Here is a 21,717-nt window from a genome sequence, read left to right on the forward strand (position 1 = left end):
CAGTTGTGTAAAGCTGAAGTCTCTACACTCTATGACTCAGTGTTAACAGTTCAGATATATACCCCACATATACACTTGAACATGCACAAGAGACATGTCCAAGAATGAAGTCTGCAGAGCAGCTGTACTGGTAATGGCAAAACAGACAAAATATTTGGAAAACACCATGCATTGACAATACAAAATAAATTGTGAGGTATCATACAATGGTATACTATACAATAGTGACCATGAACTATACCTATGCATGTAGAAAACTCAAATACAGGAAACCTTAAAAACAATGTTATGTGACAACAGAAAAATATTATCACTGACATTTTGATAAAGTTTAAGTAGGTAGAAAACTTAACTCTCTCTCTCTCTCTATATATATATACACATATATATATATACATACATATATATAAACACATATATCCCTAAAATATATATATATATGCCAGCAAAAACTATAATATATAAAAATAAATAAAATATATAAGATATAAACTATAGAACAAGTAAAATATTATATTTATATATTTATAATGTTTATAAAATAAAATATAAGCAAAAGAATTACAATATAAATTTTAAAATGTAGAAGATCAAAGAATAGGAATACAATAAACTTTAAGGTTATTAACCATGTTCTATTTCTTAAGGTGAGTGGAGGGCACATGGGTGTTTATCTTAGCATTCTCTTTATTGTATATACATTATTTTCTTTTTATGTATAAAAATGTCATAACTTAAAAACATACTATGTCTGTATTTCTATCTGATTCATTTCTATTATTGTAATAACTTCTTGATAAATGAAAACTATATATTTATAAAAGAAGTAAGACACTGGCATTAAAGGAGACAAATTTTATCTTTAGTTATTCTTATTTATTCATTTATCTAGTACTGTTCTCTTTTTATTTTTTAAGTTTATTTTTATTTATTTTGAGAGATAGAAAGGAAGTAGAGGAGGGGCAGAAAGAGAGAGAGAGAGAGAGAGAGAGAGAGAGAGAGAATCCCAAGCAGGCTCCACACAGTCAGTGCAGAGCCCGATGTGGGGCTCAGACTCACAAACTATGAGATCATGATCTGAGCCGAGATAAAGAGTTGGATACTTAGCTGACTGAGCCACCTAGGCAGCCAGTACTGTTGTCTTTTTATAATGTGTTAGTCTCAGAGATAGATACCGCTTGGCAAAAAAAAAAAAAAAAAAAAAAAAAAAAAAAAAAATGCTTATTCGCTCTGAAAATCAATATGCAAAACCACGAATTAATTATTAATGTTCCAAAGTGTCCCCCCAAAACTAAAATATTTTAATGGGGTTATGCCATGTGTGTTTTCGACTAGACAATCTTGTTTAAGAAAATATTAAATTAAAAAAATGCATCTGATTATTTCAGTTCCTTTACTTTTCATTTGTTCCCATTCATGCTCTAAATAGAATCCAGAAGAATGCTAATTATCATGATACGCCTTGAGAGAGACTTCTAGTGGTATAGCCCTTTTTTTTAAATTTTTTTTTAATTATTTTTAGTTTATTTTTTTTTTTTCAACGTTTATTCATTTTTGGGACAGAGAGACAGAGCATGAACGGGAGAGGGGCAGAGAGAGAGGGAGGCACAGAATCGGAAACAGGCTCCAGGCTCTGAGCCATCAGCCCAGAGCCCGATGCGGGGCTCGAACTCACGGACCGCGAGATCGTGACCTGGCTGAAGTCGGACGCTTAACCGACTGCGCCACCCAGGCGCCCCCCCCTTTTTTTTTTAAAGAAGACTTTTGTAGTCAGTTCAGTGTGGAATTTTTCAACTAGTAGCAAGAATCAGTCCATTTATGTGGCTTCCTCAAGTGCACTGTGAGATGTTGTAATTCATTCAGCTGAAGGATTCCCTTCATATTATAGAGTGAATGGGATGCACCTATTTAGTTACAGATAGGAAGAAAAGCCCTCTCTACCTCTCTACGTCACTTCAGATTCGAACCTTACACAAGTGAGTTCTTGTTGAAGAGGAGGGTGGCTTTCTGACAGGCCCGTTTTCATCCTGTGGGGTGAGCTCAAAGGGTTTTGACTTAATTTAACCTAGCAAAATACAACCCCAAATTTCTTACACTACAACGCTAAGGTTTTATTTTGCATAAATCTGTTTCCCCTTTTTTATGGCTGAGATAAGGGAAGGAGAATGTTTATAATGAAGTTGACAAAATAAGATAAAGTGAGTTTTGAAATATGATGGTGCTCACATTGTTGTTGACTACAGTGAACTTAATAAAATATTTTAAATTAGGTACACTTTAATATAAATATAAATGATTTAAATACAACACTTATCTAACTAGATTCAGTATTTGACAAATAAATAAAAGTATTTATTTCTTCTTCTTGGCCTATAATGACTGTTAACAGTTTGTAGGCTTACAATATGGCACTCTTAAAAGCGCTGAAGTTAGTAATTAACTGTTCTCGAGAAGGATTTGCTTTATTACATATTGCTTCACTTTCGGTATGAACATTATAATGTTTAATATGGTAAGGGTCTTTGTTATTCATTTTAACTATACAAATAATCTCATTTAAGTGTGTGGAATAACAAATTTATATACCATATGATTTCCTTAAGCCTTCTCAATATATTAAAGCATGTTTTGATTTTTCTCCCCGCTTCGTGTTACTCTAGGATAGTTTCCCAGCACGATTTGGAGGAATTCATTTTGTCAATCAGCCATGGTATATCCATGCCCTGTATACCGTGATCCGGCCTTTCCTAAAGGAGAAGACTCGGAAGAGGGTATTTGTTTGTTTCTTCGTTTTTATACTTTTTTCTCCTCCCACATTCAATGAATTATGATGCATAATGTGTATATAATATCGGGTGTGGTAAATGTACCTCTATATTGCATATAAATATTCAACATACAAGATATTTAAAAATTCTTAAAGACCATATAAAAGAAATATTCAAGAGCTCGCAAGCCTGCTTGTCTATTTTCCCACAAATTGGGAGAACATGTCAGTACATTCATGATAAAGCCCCAGTTTAAAGTAAAAAAAAAAAAAAATTATGCCATGTTACTAGATTGTTATTAGTACACCTAATTTCAAGTAAGATCTAGAGAAAAGTTATCATTTTATTAGTGGATATATGAATGCTAGTTATTTCACAATGTGTATCATATTGAATATAGTGAATTTTGTGAAATCTAATATAATTTTGTGGTGATCATCATGATCAATCACACATTTCAGAAAGAATGCTGATGTTTAAAAATATTAATATTTGTTTAGATTGCAAGTTACTTGAGTTCTAAGGCTCGATTCATTTAACAATGAGGATATTCAAAGTACATGCAACAAAATAATCATTTTTTCTGCAAATAAGATGATTTATATAAAGCGTTTAGCACAGTGCATGGTACGTGATAAATGCTGAACGCATTTCTCATTATTATTCATAATACAGACTTTAAAATGTGTTTTAATGCACATTATTTCATTTTAGCCTCCAAAAGTTTCTGAAGTGTAAATTTAGTAAGCAGTATCTCCTATCTCGGAGCTAAGGAAAGTAAGTCTTAAGATGGAGTAACTTGCTTACTCAGTTCCACAGCTATAAAGCTCGTCTAGGAATCCAGACATCTCCAGATTTAGAGCTATTTTTACCAGCGTGCTGTGACCAATTTTCAAACGATTAGTTCCAAAGTAAAGTATACTTTACTTCTAAATCTTTATTGAAGGCAATTTTCCATGTTTCCCAATGAATGAGAAGGCACTTCAGGTATTTCCATGCCATGTTGTAGAAGCCTCCTTGTGAGCATAAAAGAGAAGTAATTGTTCAGTATGTGTTTGTATCAAACATTAGTGAGCAGAAGGTCTTCTGGATATGAGTTTGTTGAAAATGTTTCAGTAGTTTAGGAGGAAGAATTCTGTAAACAATTATAATTTATATCAGGAATAGTTTCTACCAGTGAGAGTCAAATTAATTTACTAGAATTAAGAAAAATGTATTAGATTTAAGAATTAAGAAAAATGTGTTAGAATTCAGAAAAATGTATTGATGTGCTTCACAAGTAACACTTTCAAACTTTGTTTTATGAAGAGATGATCAGGTGATCCAAAACACCTGCTGGGGCTTTTAGTACGTATTATACTAGTGAACGCTTCTGTAGTATTCACTCTATGCCACATGCTGTTCTAAGTACTTTACATATGTTAACTCATTTAATCCTTACAACAATGGCTCAAGGGGAAGCATTGTTATTTTTCTCCCTCTATAGATGCGAAAATGAGTTACAGAAGGTTAAGCAAATTGCTCTAAATCACAGCTAGGAGGTAGTAGAGCTGAATATGTGGATTTATGGGAAAGACAGTGCCAGACAGAGGGCATAGCAAAGACAAAGGCCCTTAGGTAGAAACATGCCTGGTATATACACTTAGCAAAAGCAAGGAGGCTCAGAAAGCTGGAGCAGAATGAGCCGCTGAGGAGGGTAGTAGAGGATGGGATAGAAGGGGGTATGGCGTGGCAGATCACATGGGGCTTTGTATTCCATTGCAAGGGTCTGGGCTTTCAGTCAGAGTGAAATGAGAAATACTTTGAAAGACAATGAGTACAGGGGTGACTTGTTCTGAGCGCAATGTTCTGCTCTGTTGAAAAAGACTAAAGAGGATCAAGTCTAAAAAATGAGGAAAGTTCCAGGTTTGTGGTTATTTGAGTGAACTGAACAGTTTTGACAATGCCTAGAAAAATTCTTTGGTAGCATTATTCCAGATGGAAGTGAGGTATCTGAGCTTTACCATTTTAATTAAAACCATATGACTTATAAATAGTTATAGGTTAAAACACTTTTAATTTTTACTTAAATAATTAATGTAATGTACAAAGCAATTATATTTCTTTACAGGTATTCCAAGTGATGCATTCAGCATCACCACATTACTCAAACACTTCCTCAGATGTTATAAATCTATGCTGTGAAAAACTGGTAAAAGAAAACTTAAGGAATAATTGTGAATCTTTTGTCACAAAAAGGAAACACCTGATTATCTGTTTATTTATTTATTTATTTATTTATTTATTTATTTTCATTAAACGAAATCTGACTTTGAGTCTCCAACATGCTGGACGGATAGGCATATGAACCTGAAGTGGTAGAAGGGTCCCTTCTTCCCAAAATCTCGTTGATATATGGAGTCTTTCATGCAGAACCAAACTTCCCATCCATCATGGCCACTTGACATCTTCATTGTTGAAGCCAGTACTAGTTCCTTGAATAAAGGTTTCCTTCTGCTCCCAAGTTATCTGTAATTAAGCTAGAAACCAATGGCTAGGCTTCAACTCTCATGCACCCTTCAGCTATTCTAGGGCTGTGGTCTTGCCACTCACCAAGAGATGACAGGATATAGCTTTCCCTACTGATGGGTGCAGATTTCCACCTGTGCCTCCATATGGTGGACTCTGCTATTCCTTGCTAATTCCCAAATGTATTTCACTTTCCTCCCTTCCACTCAGGTCACTTGCCATAATCTCTTTAATGGCATGGTTTAGGGAAATAAAATAGAAGCATTATTTAGGCTAATTCGTAGAATTGTAAGGTACACTGAGGCTAGGGAGCCCACAAAGACAAGACTTCCTGAATGAAATGGTGGAAGAGAAAAATATAAGGAGAAAAAAATAGCAAAACTTTAATAAATCATGCCACTATCAACAACTAGTTAAAACAAAGAAAAATCTAAAGCAAAAATTAAATAGTTGGATTATTGCAATGCATCCTTTTGCCCATCCCAGAAGTGCATTCACATTTAAGAGTTCTGGAATCTTCATATAGTATATATTTTTCAAGAAACCTTGGGTCTGGAGACATGACAGTATTTTATGAATTGTCAAAACAGTAAATGCACAGTAAAACTAAGTAAACTATATAATATGCTAGATGGTGAGAAATGATATAAAGAAACATGATGTGGGGAAAGTGGACAGAACTTTCCAGGTTGGGCAGGGTTATGATATTAAAAAGGCTCACCAGAGGAGGTCTTCCTGAAAGGAGACTCTCAAGAAAAGGCTTGCAGGAGATGGGAGAATAAGCCATAGGAATATCTAAAGGCGAAAATCCTCAGACAGAACACCCATTGCAAATGTCCTGGGACAAATGCATGCATGGTATGCTTTATCAGGAAGTAAAGGGGTAGGTGTGTTCAAAGAAGAGGTTTATGGAGGACCTTACAGGATTTACTCCTTGAGAAAGGAGAAGCCAATGGGGAATTGTGAGTGGAATAACATGATCTGACATGGTCATTCTGGCTGCTGTGTTAAGAATAGAGCACAGGTGGCCAGAGTGGCAGTGGGGAGAACAATTAGAAGGTTAGTGCAGTAATACAGTTTGAAGGACGATGATAGCTTCATTTAGGGTTGTAGAGGTGGAGCTGGTCACATGTTCAGATTCATGATATTTTGAAGAAAGAACCAAAAGGATTTACTGACAACTTAGAGAGGAATTAAGGATGGGTTGAAGGTGTTAGCCTGAGAAATTAGAAGCAGTCATACCACTAACTGACATTGAAAACAGGGAGGAGCTGATTTTGAGAAGAAAGTTGTGAGTTCAGTTTTGGACATATTAAGTTTGAGGTGCCCATCGAACTTTTAAGTGGAAATGTTAAGTAGAGAGTAGAAATAGTGATATAAATTTCAAAGGAGAGGTCTGGATTTGATATATAAATGTTTCAGTGTATGGACAATATTTAGGTCCACTGGACTGAATGAGGTCACCAAGAAGTAAGTACGCTTAGAGAAGAGAACAAATCCAAGAACTGAAGCCTGGAACTCTGTGACATTAAGATGTTGGGATGATGAGGAATAATCAGCAAAAGAGACCGAAAAGAAGCATCTGTCAAAGTAGGAGAAAATCGTGAGATGCTGGGAATGTTTCAATGAGGAGAGTCATTTATATCCAGTGCTGTTGAGAGTTCAAGAAAAACAAAGGCTGAGAATCGGACACTGAATTTAGCAATGAGAAAGAGCCTGACAAGAACTATCTCCATGTTATCGTGGGAGGCAAAGCCTGTTTGGACCGGATTCAGGAAAAATGGGACTAGAGTATTTGGACAGTGAATATAAACAACTCCTTTGATGAGTTTTGTTATAAAGAGAAGGAGAGAAATAGAAGAATAACTGGAAGTAGAAATCTGGCCGTGAGAGGTTTTGTGTGTCTTTTTGAGAGGGAATGGAAAGAGAAGAGTTGGCAGGTTTGTTCTCCAATGGGAAAGATCCACCAGACGGAGGAAGTGCGATGATGTGAGAGAGACTGGAAAGAACTGCTTGAGCAGTATAACTGAGTAGAGGAGAGAAGATGGATTCTAGTGCACAGGTGGAGAGGTTGGCCTTTGTAGAGTTTATCTTTCCATTGTACGAGAAGCGGAGGCACAGCATATGGACACAGATGCTGGTGGGTGGGTCTCATCTGGTTGCCCTATTTTTTCAGTGAAAGAGGAAGCAAGGCCAAAGCTGAAAATGATGTTGAGGGAGGAGGTAGCAGAATGTTAGCAAAGAGAGAGGAAGTAGTGTGCTAGGATTACATTTACCTCCCTAAGGATTTATGATGATAACTCATGCGTGACTTGAAAGGAGGTTTGTTACGTGAAGAAACACATCTAATGAAATAAGATTGTATAACTAATAAAATAAGAGTTTCAGGTGCCAGAACTCAACTTACCACCGGCCTCAATTATTTTAATTTCTCCTAAGAAGAACCTAAGAGTGTGTGTGTGTATGTGTGTGGTGGGGGTAGGTAGGGGGACTGTTGTGCTCTGCAAAGAGGAGTGGAAGTGTGTGAAGTTTGCAATTGGCCTGATGTACTTGGCAGCAGATGGCATCTTCTCCCTCTGTTGGCCCCACATCAAGTATTTCAGGCAGCCATTTCCTCTGCCTATTTTGGCCAGTGACCCTCTCTCACCTGCTTTTCCTGGTCCATAATCTGTTGAAATTACTTGTTGATTGATCATTCCCATCCCTATCATTTTGTTTGAATACTGTAGACTAGTTTTTCTTTGTTTTCCCATATATTTACTTTAGTGGACTTTAAAAATACAGACAGCGAAGGTAAATATATTAGCCTGTTTGTTCTTCATGAACCTGAAATATGAGTCACTTTTAAACTATAAGTGACTATTTCTAAGTTACTTATAAACTATAATCCTTAAACAAATGTTCTATAAATTATTTGAGATGACAACAATGCTTTTTCAGAGAAGACCAATCTATAGTTTTGAGATTGAAATGAAAGAAGAGGAAAGAGGTAGTAATTCATGGAGGAATAAATCTTGCATCTGTAGCTTGAATAATTTTCCAGTTAAAAAAAAGCTAGATGTAGACAGTAATACCAGTAATTAATGTATACATGATCTTTACATTTTCACTCCATTATTTTATTTTTATTTGAACAATAAATATAGAAACCACTAGTAGAGAAGATGCTGGCAACATTATAGAACTTAAGTCCTTTGGGATGTGAACCTTCACTCAACCTTTCATTATGATGATGCTAATCTACTTTTATTTACATTACACACTTTGCATTACAAAGCAGTAATTTAGTGGTTACAGTGTTCTTATTTTTATTGATGATAAAGAAAAAGCCAAAGTAGTAACAGCTTTTGGGCTTAATAACTTGGATGGGCTCTACAGTTGATGAGTCCCTTATGAGAATGGTCTATTTTAACAGCATTCATTATGCACACCATTAGCTTTGCACAACTAACATCAGGATGATGTACAGATCAATATGCACATTGGATTCTACTCATGACCTCAAACTATAAATTTTGGGTTCCAGCTCTTTAACCCAACCACCCTCTGACTTTCTAGAAACTACTTAAAATTCCTATGCCTCAGGATTTTTATATGAAATATTAATATAACTATACCATCCCTGTCTGTTTTACAGAGTGGATGAAGGACTTAAATATTTTAACAGACATGGAAAACTCTTATTTTTGCTTTTCCTAGCCTCACTCCCTGCTCCTAGCCTTTGGATTGTATTTATTCTCCTGTGTGTGTTTCCCCTCACCCTTGTTGCATTTGTAGATATTTTTGCATGGTAACAACCTGAACAGTCTACACCAACTAATTCATCCTGAGATCCTGCCTTCTGAGTTTGGAGGAATGCTGCCCCCTTATGATATGGGAACATGGGCAAGAACACTGCTAGATCACGAGTACGATGATGACAGTGAATACAATGTGGACTCCTACAGTATGCCCGTAAAAGAGGTGGAAAAGGAACTCTCTCCCAAGTCCATGAAGAGGTATGCTGGAGGTGGCTGGGAAGTGGGCTGGAGCCAGTGTGAGGGTGCCCCCAGTTAACTCCAGGTTTTATACTTTTGGGGAATATATATTTGGTGGGATTTTAAATCCTTTTATGCCTCCATCATTAGATGTCTAAGAAAGTTAAGTCAAAGATAAAGTCATACAAGGTAATGTCAGCACAGTTTTGTTCCATATTCGCAGAGACTCTAACAAGGTTCTTAACTGAATGAGCCACCCAGGCGCCCCTCAACCACTTGGTCTTAATCAACTCTACATCCTCCTCATTCTGGTCACTGCTTATCAGTCACTTCCTTTATTTTTTTGTCTGTCAAATCACTGATTTTATTTAATTCTATTCCCTCTCCCCAAATTTAAGCTTCATGAAGACTTCAGTGGCTTTGTCTGTCCTGTTCTCTGAATTGCCAGTGCCTGAAGTAGGGCCTGGCACAAAGAGAGGGTATTCACTGGGTACCAGTGGAGTGAATGAAGGAGTGCTCTGCTGTCAGTGGCCCCTTTTAGGTGCCATGTCCAGAATTGAATAGGTGACATCTGATGCTATCACTACTTGCATTTAGGTTCCAGAACCCTAGCTTTGCCCTCAGTGGCTTCCTTTGATTTCTGTTTTTGACTCTATTGCTGTGGTTCAGGCAGCGAAAGCACGTTGCTGACTCATATTGAGCTCCCTAACACTAGAAGGCTCTTTACTTACAGACCCATATCCCCATAATTCTCTCTTTCTGTGTTTAGCTTTTTCCTCCAAGCAGACAATTTTAATTGATTAACACCATCTTGTTAGATTTGGCTCAGTCTGCCCACCTTTTGAAGTCTTTTTGGATCTTGATTTTCTTCTCCAATTAATTAGGCCATTCTGTCCTCTGACGACTTGGCTCACAGCACATTGACCTCCCAACCCTGAGTTTCTTGCTTCTGACATGGATTGATTAGAATTTCAGACATCCTTTGTTTGGGGTAGGTTTTGTATTATGTGAAGTTCTTAGGGTGCTATCTGAAAACTTGTGAAGAATGAGCCTAAGAAAGTTATTTCACTTGAGTCTCATCTTCTCTAAGTCAGGGAATGGCAGTTCCCTGTTAAGAATGGGAGAAAATTGTCTCCTCTTCTCTATTTTTCCCCCCAGTTTTATATTATCATTAGATTGAGAGGGGAAAAAATCATTCCTTTGCCAAAGACTTGTAGATATTTCCTCCTTTGGGGGCATTTAGCTAGAGGTGTAGGAAGAAGACTTTCTGCCTCTGTGTCAATTTGTGGAGGAATACCATAGTCCATGAAAAGATACAAAGTTCAAAAGATTGTGGGTGTTTCAAAGTGGAGGAATGTCTTTTGCCTTATATCTCTAGTACCTAGGATAGTGCCTAGGGTAGGCATGTAACAGTTGAGTGAGTAGCAATATTAATATTGCCATGGTAATATGAGCTCTGATTTTATTGAATAATATTCCACATCTGTTGTTACTACATGTCAAACTCCATCTAATGCTTTGTATACATTGACTTGTTTGCTTCTATAAATAACTAATAGGTTAGTACTATTCCTCTCTCATTGGTGAGGAGATCCAGATAAAGAGAAGATAAATAACTCCCACATGTCACATAGACACAAAGTAGCACTGCTAATATTGGAAAACCAACAATCCAATTCCATCAGTCGTTTCCTTAACTGCTACCATTTGTGACCTGCCAAAGTATGTGCTGGACTTTATGCATGCATTATTGAGTTTGATCCTTAGTACATCTGTATGATGTAGGTGTTGTATTCTCCCTCTTACAGTTAAGAGAACAAAATCTAGGAAGTTTAAATAGCCTTCTCATGGTCACAGAGCTAGCAAATAGCAGACCTGGAATTGGAATCCACTTCTGTCCAAAATCTGTCCTCTTAAACACAAAGGTATAACGCAACATTGTGGGTGAATAATAAATGAATAAATGATAACTGAGTGATTAAGTTTAAGTTATTGGGTTTCATGCAAAAAAAAAAAATAGAAGTTATTCATTGCAAAGACAGTAGAGGCTATGTGGAGAAGGTTCCCATATACTATGAGTTAATGATAAACAACTCCTTGTATTGTTGCTGAAACAGGCACATTCACTTATGATCCTACACAATTATGATCCTGCACAAATAGCCCTATTGTGAGGTACCTGAGTGGCTCAGTTGGTTAAGCATCCAACTTCAGCTCAGGTCATGATCTCACGGTTTGTGAGTTCCAGCCCCACATCTGGCTCTCTGCTCTCAGTGCAGAGCCCACTTCAGATCCTGTGTCTCCCTCTTTCTCTGCCCCACCCCTGTTCATGCTCTTTCTCTCCGTCAAAAATAAATGAACTGAAAAAAAAAAAATGCCCTGTTGTTTTGTATAACACAGCAAAAAAAAAAAAATCTGGACTAAAATAATGGTACACTTGGGACAATTAAATACCGACAAATCTTAATCGGAAATCGTTTCTGCCTGGCTTGTTTTATTGAGGAATTGTTCTACATATGGAGCCAACGTTCATCATCCAACAATTCTGATACTGGTAGTTCATGATAAAAGCAAACTAAGAATTTAATCCCAGGTTGAATAGTGCATTGTAATTTAAAATATTTTATTAAAATAACCATATTCTCTAATCACTTTTTAAAAATAGTCAAGGAACTTAAGGATATAAAAGACTGTATGTGTGTGTGTGCACATGTGTGTGTATGATATATGTTTTCATAGAACCTTTTGGCAAATGCTTAAATTGTGCACTTTGTGCTGCCTGAAGAGCTTTGGCATGTACTTATTCAATATTATTAGGTTATGCTTCAACATTCATAGAATAAATCTAACTTTGTGAGAATTTTAAAATGGATTTTCTGTTAAGAATTTCTTTTTTATAGGATAAATGGCTTTATCTTTATTACTCTTGCTTTTAAATGCTTAATACCAAACTTCTTTCAGTTATGGTAACTATTTATTGGGTAGAATTCAAGATATTAAGATCCTGTTGTGTAACAGACTGTGATACACATTGTGTTCACTGTAAGGAGAGAAACTGATCATGTCCCTGCTTATGGAATTTACTAGTAGTCACGTTAATACTTTAGTGCAGGGCATCAAATGAACTTTTTTTGTTTTAACATGGATTTTTCTTAGGAGACCATTTTTTTGTTTGTTTTTAGTTGAGTCCAAGTAAAACAGTGTTAAAGGTGTAATTCCTAAGTGTTTTGTGCCATTTTCCACTGTGTTAAAATGTTATTTTATTCATCAAATAAATTATTTTTCCTAAGACATGGGGCGCTTGGGTTGCTCAGTCGGTTAAAGGTCTGACTTTGGCTCAGGTCATGATCTCTTGGTTCCTGAGTTCGAGTCCCGCATCAGACTGTGTGCTGACAGGTCAGAGCCTGGAACCTGGCTTGGATTCTGTGTCTCCCTCTCTCTCTCCGCCCCTCCCAGCTCATGCTCTGTCTCTCTTTCTCTCCAAAATAATAAACATTAAAAATTATTTTTCTGAAGATAAATTATTATTGCCTTTAAAAATGATAAACAATCTTTTATTCCTTCTTTTCTTCCTCCTTCTTCTCTCCTTCCTCCTCCTTTATTTCCCCTTCTCCTCCCTGTCCCTCTCCCTCTTTTCCCTCCACTGTCTCTCTCTCACCTATCTGCTCATTCAACTTTAGTTGGTCTCCTTTCTGATATACACATGTATAACCTATTACTGAGATAAAATAGTGAAAATGACTTAGGAAATAAAACATTCCTATTTTAATGTCCTCCCCTTTCTTTTCACTCCCTCTTTAGAGATGAATTTAGGTTTATTTAAATAAAAGAGTCAATTAATCAGTTAATCCTATAATTATTTCTGCTTTGATAATTAGTTCCATTGCTGTTCTTTTTCATTAGCATGTGCAGTTGTATTTTAGCTTACAGTCTTTTTTTTTTTTGAGAGTTAATGAGGTCTGCTAAGAGGCATATTGCCACAGCAATAGCCAATTGGCTGGAATGCAGCAGCGGGGGGGAAAATTCATTACTGAGGAGAATTTTAAAAGGGCAGCTCCTTCTTTAATGCCATAGCTATTAAGAATGCAGTTTCCTGCCATAACAGTAGTATGTTTCATTGACTTTCCCTCTGCCCAGTTTCAAGTTGTTTCCTAATGATGAATTGAGATATAATCCCTACCTACTATCAAAGGCATGTATAAGGAGTTCAAATGATTGCTCTTGTAATCACAAAGTGCTGCTGCCTCAACAAGAGGGATTTTTACTCTTTTAAAGCCTTAAATCGTTTCATGAAACTTTCCAGAGTAAGACTGATTTTATTCAGATGCTCTAGTGGGAAATTTAACAAAAGCTCACATTCAAATTTTGATTCCTTTTCTTTTCCTATTGTGGTCATCCAAAATAAAAAATGATGGTTATGGACGCTTGGGTGGCTCGAATGTTTGAGCAATGGACTCTATTTCCACTCAGGTTCTGATCTTATGATTGGTGAGGTCTAGTGCTGCATGGGGCTCCATGCTGACAGCGCAAAGTCTGTCTTGGGACTCTCTCTCTCTGTGTCCCTGCACTGCTCTCACTCTCTCTTTCAAAATAAATAAATAAATAAATAAACATTTAAAAAGGTGGTTAAAATGCACATTCGTGTTGAATTTGTTTCCAAGAGCTCTTTAAAACAGGAACCAAGGCTCCTATCACTTCTACATCATTTCTCATAACAATAGTTTCACTGTAATAATTTTCCACTTGGGGATGTGCTATTATCATCCATCTGTCCTACGCTATAAATTCTCACTCTCAAAGAAAAGACTCTTGATCGATTGGGAAGAGTAGAACTGAAGCCTATTATGGTACATTTAGAATTCTTTTCTGCTCATTATTTTATTTAGAGCTCAGAGGGGATTTTTTTCTCCCTCTGATGCAAAACCCATGGTAAGCATGTCCCTCTGTTAACGTGCAACATTCTCAGTTCATAAAGCCTTTGATGTAGGGAAGATAATCCGCATCCATGAGAGCAGTAATAATGGAGAAAAGACAGAGAAGGGAACATGATTATTTGGTAATAACTCTCTGACATTAGCCTTATCATTTCCAGATCCCAGTCGGTAGTGGATCCTACAGTACTAAAACGCATGGATAAAAATGAAGAAGAAAACATGCAACCTTTGCTCTCTCTGGACTGATAAATTCTCTACACTCTCCATGGATTAGAAATGGAAGGTACTTGTTTTCAGCAACAGGGACAGCACTGTGGAAGAATGACCAGCTGGAAACTTATTTATTCATGTTAATGTAGCATAATATATAATAAGGCATTGGGCTTTCCCATTTGCCTGAACCATGGGTGCCCTGGTCTGGAGTTAAAGAAAAAAGTCAATAATTTATTCTGTAAGTGCCAAGTTCTTTGTAAATATAATGTAATCTTCATGTCAAGTTTGTAAACTTTGGTAGTAACTTAAATTGGAAAAGATTGGCTCGAGACCATACCAGTGATATGAATTATAACAAAAACCAGAAAAGACACATACGCAATGGAAGCTAATTAAATGTAGCCCTGTTTCTTATGAAGCCATATTTCAGCTATCATAGTGATTGTTTCATTGTTTTTCTCTGAAATTGTCATATTCCAATGTACTTTTAATGGACACAGGTAACTAGATGATTCTAGGAAATTAGTATGATAAGTGTATTTCTTGTCTAGTGATTTTCATTTCACACAAAATGTGTCCTAGTGACTATCACTGGCCTTGAATTTTGGAGACAAGGAATGGCAGAGGAGCTGGTAAACTAAACACTTGAACTCTTCTATGTTGTTTAATTCCTGGAGTCTTGTGAAAAGATATGTTCCGCATATTAAGATGTCGAATTCTGAAAGAGAGTGGATTTTTTTTTAAACTGCTGTCTTCACAACGTGTCTTTTATTTAAGAGCCCATTGTATCATTTCTCGGCCTTTTGGCTAAGATCAAATGTAGTATTTAAGACCCCATTGTATCCCTGTCTAATGTACTTTAAGAACATTTCCCCCCACAAAACTCTTTGACCAAGAGAAAGAGAACTCATATGTGAATAGTGTTTTGACAGCTAATTTTGGGCATAAAAGTTGCCATGTACAGATAAGGGGCTAATTTCTAATTCTTGTGCACTGGTTGGAAACATAAACATATATATTCACATGCACATATATATTTTTATTGACCTCTAATAATTTCTTGATGTGACAGGCTTATAAAATAAATCATACATATTCAATGGTCTTAGAGATGTTATAAATGATTATGTGAGATACTAACTCTGGAAAACTACTGCTAAAGTTAATGAAAATGATGTTTAGTGAAATAGACTTTCAGTGAACCTGTTTAAGGGAATTCCAATTTAATTTGTAATGCAATCTTGAATCTGTGCCATTTTAGTGAAAAAAAAATTCCTTTAAAAAACAACAGGTCTCAACATAACATAGGTTTTAAGTGACCAAGAGTAATATAATTTTTCTCAAAAATCCAAGTAATTATCTTAATGACTCTGTAAGTACAGATTTTCTTTTCAGAAAAGACTGAAGGAACATATTGCATCCATAAGACATAATGAAAGCTTCTGAAGGCATCTGAGATAGCATATTATAATTCAAATCTAGATGTGGAATCCTTATGTTATTTAGTTTTTATTTCATAGAAATTGTACAATTATAGCACATTTTTAAAATCTTACTTTAAATTTCAAATCCCAGTGTGAAAAAGCAAGATTTTTACCACCTCTTCAGAGTGACAATTTTTGAGATCGAAAATTTACCACTAAAATATTCTTTTGAAAGAAACATATCTCAAGGAGCTCTTGGAAACCAACAGAAATAAAGGCATGTAGCAGCTTTTATATATTTTTGGCCAAAAGCTTCAAAAATTCCAGTGACAATTCTATAGACAAAAGTCTTAAAATCAAGATCAGGACACCAATCTGCAGTCTCACTGCTGGCCTATCTAACATTTGTAAAAATACATAATCTATACATAAATAATATGATTGAAATACACCTTAGAAATGCCAACCTCAAGGAAGTGCAGAAGAATAACAACTGTCAGGTACTCTGCCCTGCCCATAAATATGATAGAGATTAGAATGACTTGGGGATAAAAAGCCACAGCAACTCTTATCTTTGTTAGAACCCTACCCATGAGATTCTTACGTTTTTGCCTACCTGATGTACATTTTATAGTCTTGGACTTCATATACTACAGAAGCAAGTGTTAGGCAATAGGATGCATTAGGATAAAAGAGAAACAAAGTACAGAAGGATTGTCAACTTTTCAGTCTCATGTGTTTCTCTTGAAATACACTATTGATTGGCATTTTTTAGGATTCTACCAGCTTCAGATGTCAACCAGTATAGCCAGCTTCTTTCCCCTCTCATAAGGCTAGTGTCATATGTAAAAATAACCAGAAAAGCATATTTTATGTGTATACATACCTATCTAAGTATGATTCCCACTATCTCCCTTGCCCAACATCTGGAAACTTCATTTCCCATTGCTGTGTGTCTGTTCTTCTTCAAATGAGCAATTCAGAGTTGGCTGCATTGTGTAAAATATTTTTAAATGAATGAAAAAATTACAACAATGATGCCTTTTGAAATTGCTTTATCTAGTTCAATCTGTGAGTAGACTCGTTTTCCAGGAATGTTTTTGGAACTGCTTGGTCAAGGGATATTTGGTCAACTCTATAAATTTTCCCTTCAGCACCAGCTAACTTGCACCATTTAGGGATGCTTTTCCCTGATGCGATATTCTGTGTTATATCTATTGTCACATAACTTCGTAAATAAGCACCCCCATATTCTTTCAATTTAATTGTGATAGTCCTCTCTCTCTGTCTCGCTCTCTCTCTCTCTGTCTCACACACACCCACATACATACACACACCACACACACACACACACACACACACACAGCTGTTTGCCCTCATGGATTTGCCTATTTTGAGATCTATGCTTTACTTTTGTAGCCGTCGTTATTGAAAATAGTAGACATCAAAGAATTACCACATTTCATTTGGAATAGGCCAGTTGTTCATACTTCTCGCACCCTGCCTGTTCTGCCAGCTAGTTCTTATATCCTTTCTTCCTTCCATTGTTTCAGGGGCGGCTGCTTCCAAAGCTAGTTTAAAAATAAATAATTTTCCTTTTATTGTCAGTGATATTTATACACATTTTTGCCTGATATTTTTAAAGGAAGAGATTATCGTGAAAATACACTCTAAGAAATATGAAGAAGTGCCTCTTTAAAAATGAGATAAAGCAGTGATACTAGAATATGGATTCTATTTATATTCTCTTTGGAAAAGTAAATATATGCATCTATGTCATAAGGGTGAAATATAAATATCATTTGAAGAAGGATGTTGAGGCCTTGCTTTGAACATTCCCATAGAGTATTAAGTCTTTATTGTGTAAGTTCAATACCGTAACTTGAACACGTTATTGACAAGTCTGGTATTATGCTAAAACAATATACAAGTATTTGTTCAAGGAAGTTTTTGAAGTGGGCATGCATGATTTCTTTTATTTCGGTAATAGTTTGCTTAGTGTAGGCAGACATTCCTTGAGTCTTTTCACAGAAAAATGCTTGTTTATTTTACCATACTGAAAATTCATACATTCATAAGCAGGAAAGCCAAGCAGCTAGGTTCTCTCTAATATTGTTAACTAGGTCACATTGTTAAAGTAAATATTTGAAGTTTCTGTACTATTCCTGAGGGAGCAGAGGTCCCTCTAATGCATCAAGAAAATGGAGCATTGTTTTAGACCTCGGGGAACATGTTTATCACTCACAAAAAGAAACCCTTAGAGCCATGGCAGAGTGTATCTTCAGAAACAGATTTCCTTTCCCTCTACAAACAACCTAAAGGTTTATGGATGTGTCTGTGACCCCTTAGAGAAATTATATGAAGAAAACCTGCTGAGAGGCTATGTATTCTGTTGTTGTATCTAAATGTCTAACTGATCTGGTTAGTTAATAACTTTTTTGATTCTTATTTTGTGTGTATTTATTAATGATTACTTGAAAAGCTGCCATCAGCCATCAGGACATTTTAGAGTGATTTTCAACACACAAAATAAAAGGAGCAAAGGTCTGGCATGATATTTGAACTTTCAGATATAGTATTTACATTTTTACATCAATAAGCTCATAGGCATATATTCCTTTTTAAGTATGCTATATAGATATATAGCCTAAAAAATAGTGGTGCATTTTAAATTTATGATACCATTAGATCATTTAAGAATCAGCAAGTTACATAAAATGTGTTGGCACAAAAGTACAAGATTGGCTAAATATCCAGGATGTGTAATTATCTTCAGTAGTAAAAAGGATTTGTTTTTTCATGTTCATTTTAGTTGAAAGAAAACTGATTTCATCGTGCAATTGGAATTATTTAACACTATTTGCTAGTTGAAAGGTGGCAAATAAGTAAGACTACAAAAGGAGCCTTGACTTTGAAACATTATTACATCTTGATCTTAGTGGCTTAAAGAATGTAAGTTTTCACAAGTTCAGGTTTTTATTTTGTAAACATCCATAGGTTAACCCCACACATGGAGATACTATTATGGAGTCTATTCTGTGATACGTGTGGGAATTTATTCCTTTGCATTGTGGGAAAAAATATAAAGTAGCAATTCTGTGGATTGAAACAGCCAAATTTTACTGTTTTTCAAAGGTGGAGGGTGCAAATGATACTTTTTAAATTAAGAAAAAAACCAAATATGCTTAGATTTAAATACAATGAATGCACTTTTCTAGTAGATAGTGGACATGTTACAATTCAGAAGGTGTTGGTCAATATTTGGCTTAGTTTCAAGTTTCAATGCAAATATTTGTATCTTTAATGATATCAATTCATTTATTCTGTCAAAATTATTTTTGTGGTGAATGAGAGACACCTCAGTGAAAATTGAAATAAATGTTAATAGAACTTTCAAGAGTTAATCAATCCCCAACTATTTTGAAAAATTGCAATGGACTATAAATGGTTTACATATAATAGAGTTTCAAGCATTGTCTTATTTCTAATCTAGTTTTCAGCTTTCAGACTTATTTAGAAGATAAATAAAATTCCAAAACCACATACTTTTTTTTTTCCAAACTGTCCAGAAAGAAAACAAAACAAGATGTCTAAGAGGTAATTTATAAAAGTCCTACATAAGAATACAAGCACACTGTTTACTATTTGGTTTAAATACCTATGGCCTTTTGAGGGAGTGATTTATTCCAATACAATATTATAAATGGTATAATATAATTTTTGAATAAATACATTTCTGCTTTAAAAATAATTTTGCATATGGTGAATGTTGAATTTGGTAGTATTGGATCTGTTGCACCTGTGAAATGTAAATTTCTAAAATATCATCTAAAAATGGACAATAACTTTCTTTTTAGAGAAATTTTAGTTAGCTATTTAGGTTAGGATATCTGAGATTTTCTGACATTTACATGTTTGGAGCTTAAAGGAGAAAACATTTCATGTAATCAAAACATCATTTTTAGTATTCTGTAAGTTTTAGACAAGATTTCAAAGGATAGTTTGAATGAAGAAGTGAATTAACTTTTAAGTTGCATATAGCAATGCGGATGACCATTAAATAGCTGATATTTTCACTTTTGACGTAAAGTTGTGAGATTAGACATACATTCAAAATTATAAAGAAGCATTGATTTAAATAAATTCTATTAAACATAACTCCATTTCAAACTATTAAATAAAATAAAATTATTCAGCCTGACTTGGAAAAAATGCTTAATAAATACACATTTGTGTCTTCTGTGAGTTTCCCTCATTTAACTTACCTATAGATGAAAAGTTATCTAATGAGGGAAAAGAGACATTTAGCTAGAACCCTCTGTAATAGACTTTATGACTTTCTCTGGCTCAGGTGCAGATGATTTTCCTGTACACAGCTTTTGAGATTATTAAGGATCATTATTGCTGCCTCTTTGTAAAGCCATGTCAGGAAGGGGCCATGTTTCTAGCAGCAACTGAAGAAGCATCACAAGTGGGAATGAATTCAGGACAACCAAAGAATGCAAGAAAAACCAGAGATATGGAATTCTTTCCGCACTAAAAAGTACATTAAAGTGTATTAAAGTGTACATACAGAAAACGTTTTCAAAATGTCAAGGGTTTCTGATATCAAGACTTAAATACTTGGCCAGTAAAAGAGTCCATGGGGACATGATGGTCAAGGCTCTGATGTGTAGTCTGTCTTTACACAGCAACAACATCAAAAACCCTTGTCTCTGAATATCACTTCTCTCTAAAAATAAAAATGAGTATGCTCTCTTCTGCCCCCTTTTTTTTCTAACTGGAATCATAAAAGTATCAGAAACCATAAACACTTTGCTACGTTTTAAGAAAAAATGTGCCATTATACACATAAAAACATAAATCAGTCAGTTGTATAGGATTGGGTATTTGCCTACTGATTTGTAAATGCTGAAGTAAATGTTTTTCAAAAATATATACGATTTTCATGATAGAAAATTATGAAATGTTTTTTGGATCTTCAATCCACAGAGAAGACCAGTAATATTCTTTCTTTTGAATTCATTTATCTAAACATTTTTATTTGGGTGTCTAATGAACATGTCACGTTTAACATTTACAAAAAAAACAAACTTCTCTTCTCTCACTCCGAGCCTGCTTCCCCTTTAGCTTTCCCATCTCCCCAAGTGTCAACTCAGCCTTCTGGGTTCCAGGACTCAAAACTTTCCAATCATCCTCTCTTCCCTGTCTCTGTCTCAAAATCACATCCAATCAGCTCACTAACACTGTGGGCTCTCCTTCAAAATGTAATATCCATGCTGACCACTTCTCTAACCAGGACATCACTACCCTGTCCCAAGACTTCAACATTTTCCACCTGGAATATTTTAATAATCTGAAAACTGGTCTCTTTGCTTCTGCCCTTGGCGCCTAGAGTGGATTTATAACACATTAGCGAGAGTGAGCTCAGATCATTTCACTTTCTCAAAACCCGCAAGACTAAAAACCAATGTCCTTATGATTGAGAATGAGGAGAGTTGATAAGAAGTTTGTAAGCACCAGAAGAGCAGAATAGCAGATTTTCTGGTTGGGTTGCACCTTGTCACCTGTGCAATGCAAAAGTAATTGTTAAATACTTTAATTTCTTGCTTCTAAAGTTCTACGCAATATACCCCCTCACCCATGACTTTGGCTTTTCTAGAGATTTCTTAAGAATATTTCTTCTACTCTTTATACTCTGGCCAAATTGTCATCCTTGCTGTGCCAAGACTTTGCTAAGCATTCCTCCAGCTCAGAACATTCGCCCTTCTGTTCTTTCTGCCTCTCCCCCAACTCCCCAAAATCCATGTGGCTTATTCCCTCATTTCCTTCATCTTTGCTCAAAAGTCACCTTCTTAGAACTCTCTAAATTTCCCTATTTAAGATTATATGG

The 21,717-nt window shown here is 35.5% G+C and overlaps 1 protein-coding gene across 2 annotated transcripts in view; it reads left to right on the top strand.

The window, feature by feature from the left end:
• Nucleotides 1-20,485, top strand: part of CLVS2 (clavesin 2) — a 71,256-nt gene extending 50,771 nt beyond the window's left edge. For both annotated transcript variants that reach the window (XM_045499453.1, XM_045499452.1), the window contains exons 4-6: nt 2,661-2,771; nt 9,054-9,274; nt 14,346-20,485. In XM_045499453.1, the coding sequence (XP_045355409.1) occupies nt 2,661-2,771; nt 9,054-9,274; nt 14,346-14,433 (420 nt within the window). In that variant the 3' untranslated portion in view covers nt 14,434-20,485. The remainder of the gene's footprint in view (nt 1-2,660; nt 2,772-9,053; nt 9,275-14,345) is intronic.
• The last annotated feature ends 1,232 nt before the right edge of the window (nt 20,486-21,717 follow it).

Source organism: Leopardus geoffroyi, chromosome B2 (genome assembly GCF_018350155.1).
Source record: "Leopardus geoffroyi isolate Oge1 chromosome B2, O.geoffroyi_Oge1_pat1.0, whole genome shotgun sequence".
In the NCBI taxonomy this organism is placed as follows: Eukaryota; Metazoa; Chordata; class Mammalia; order Carnivora; family Felidae; genus Leopardus; species Leopardus geoffroyi.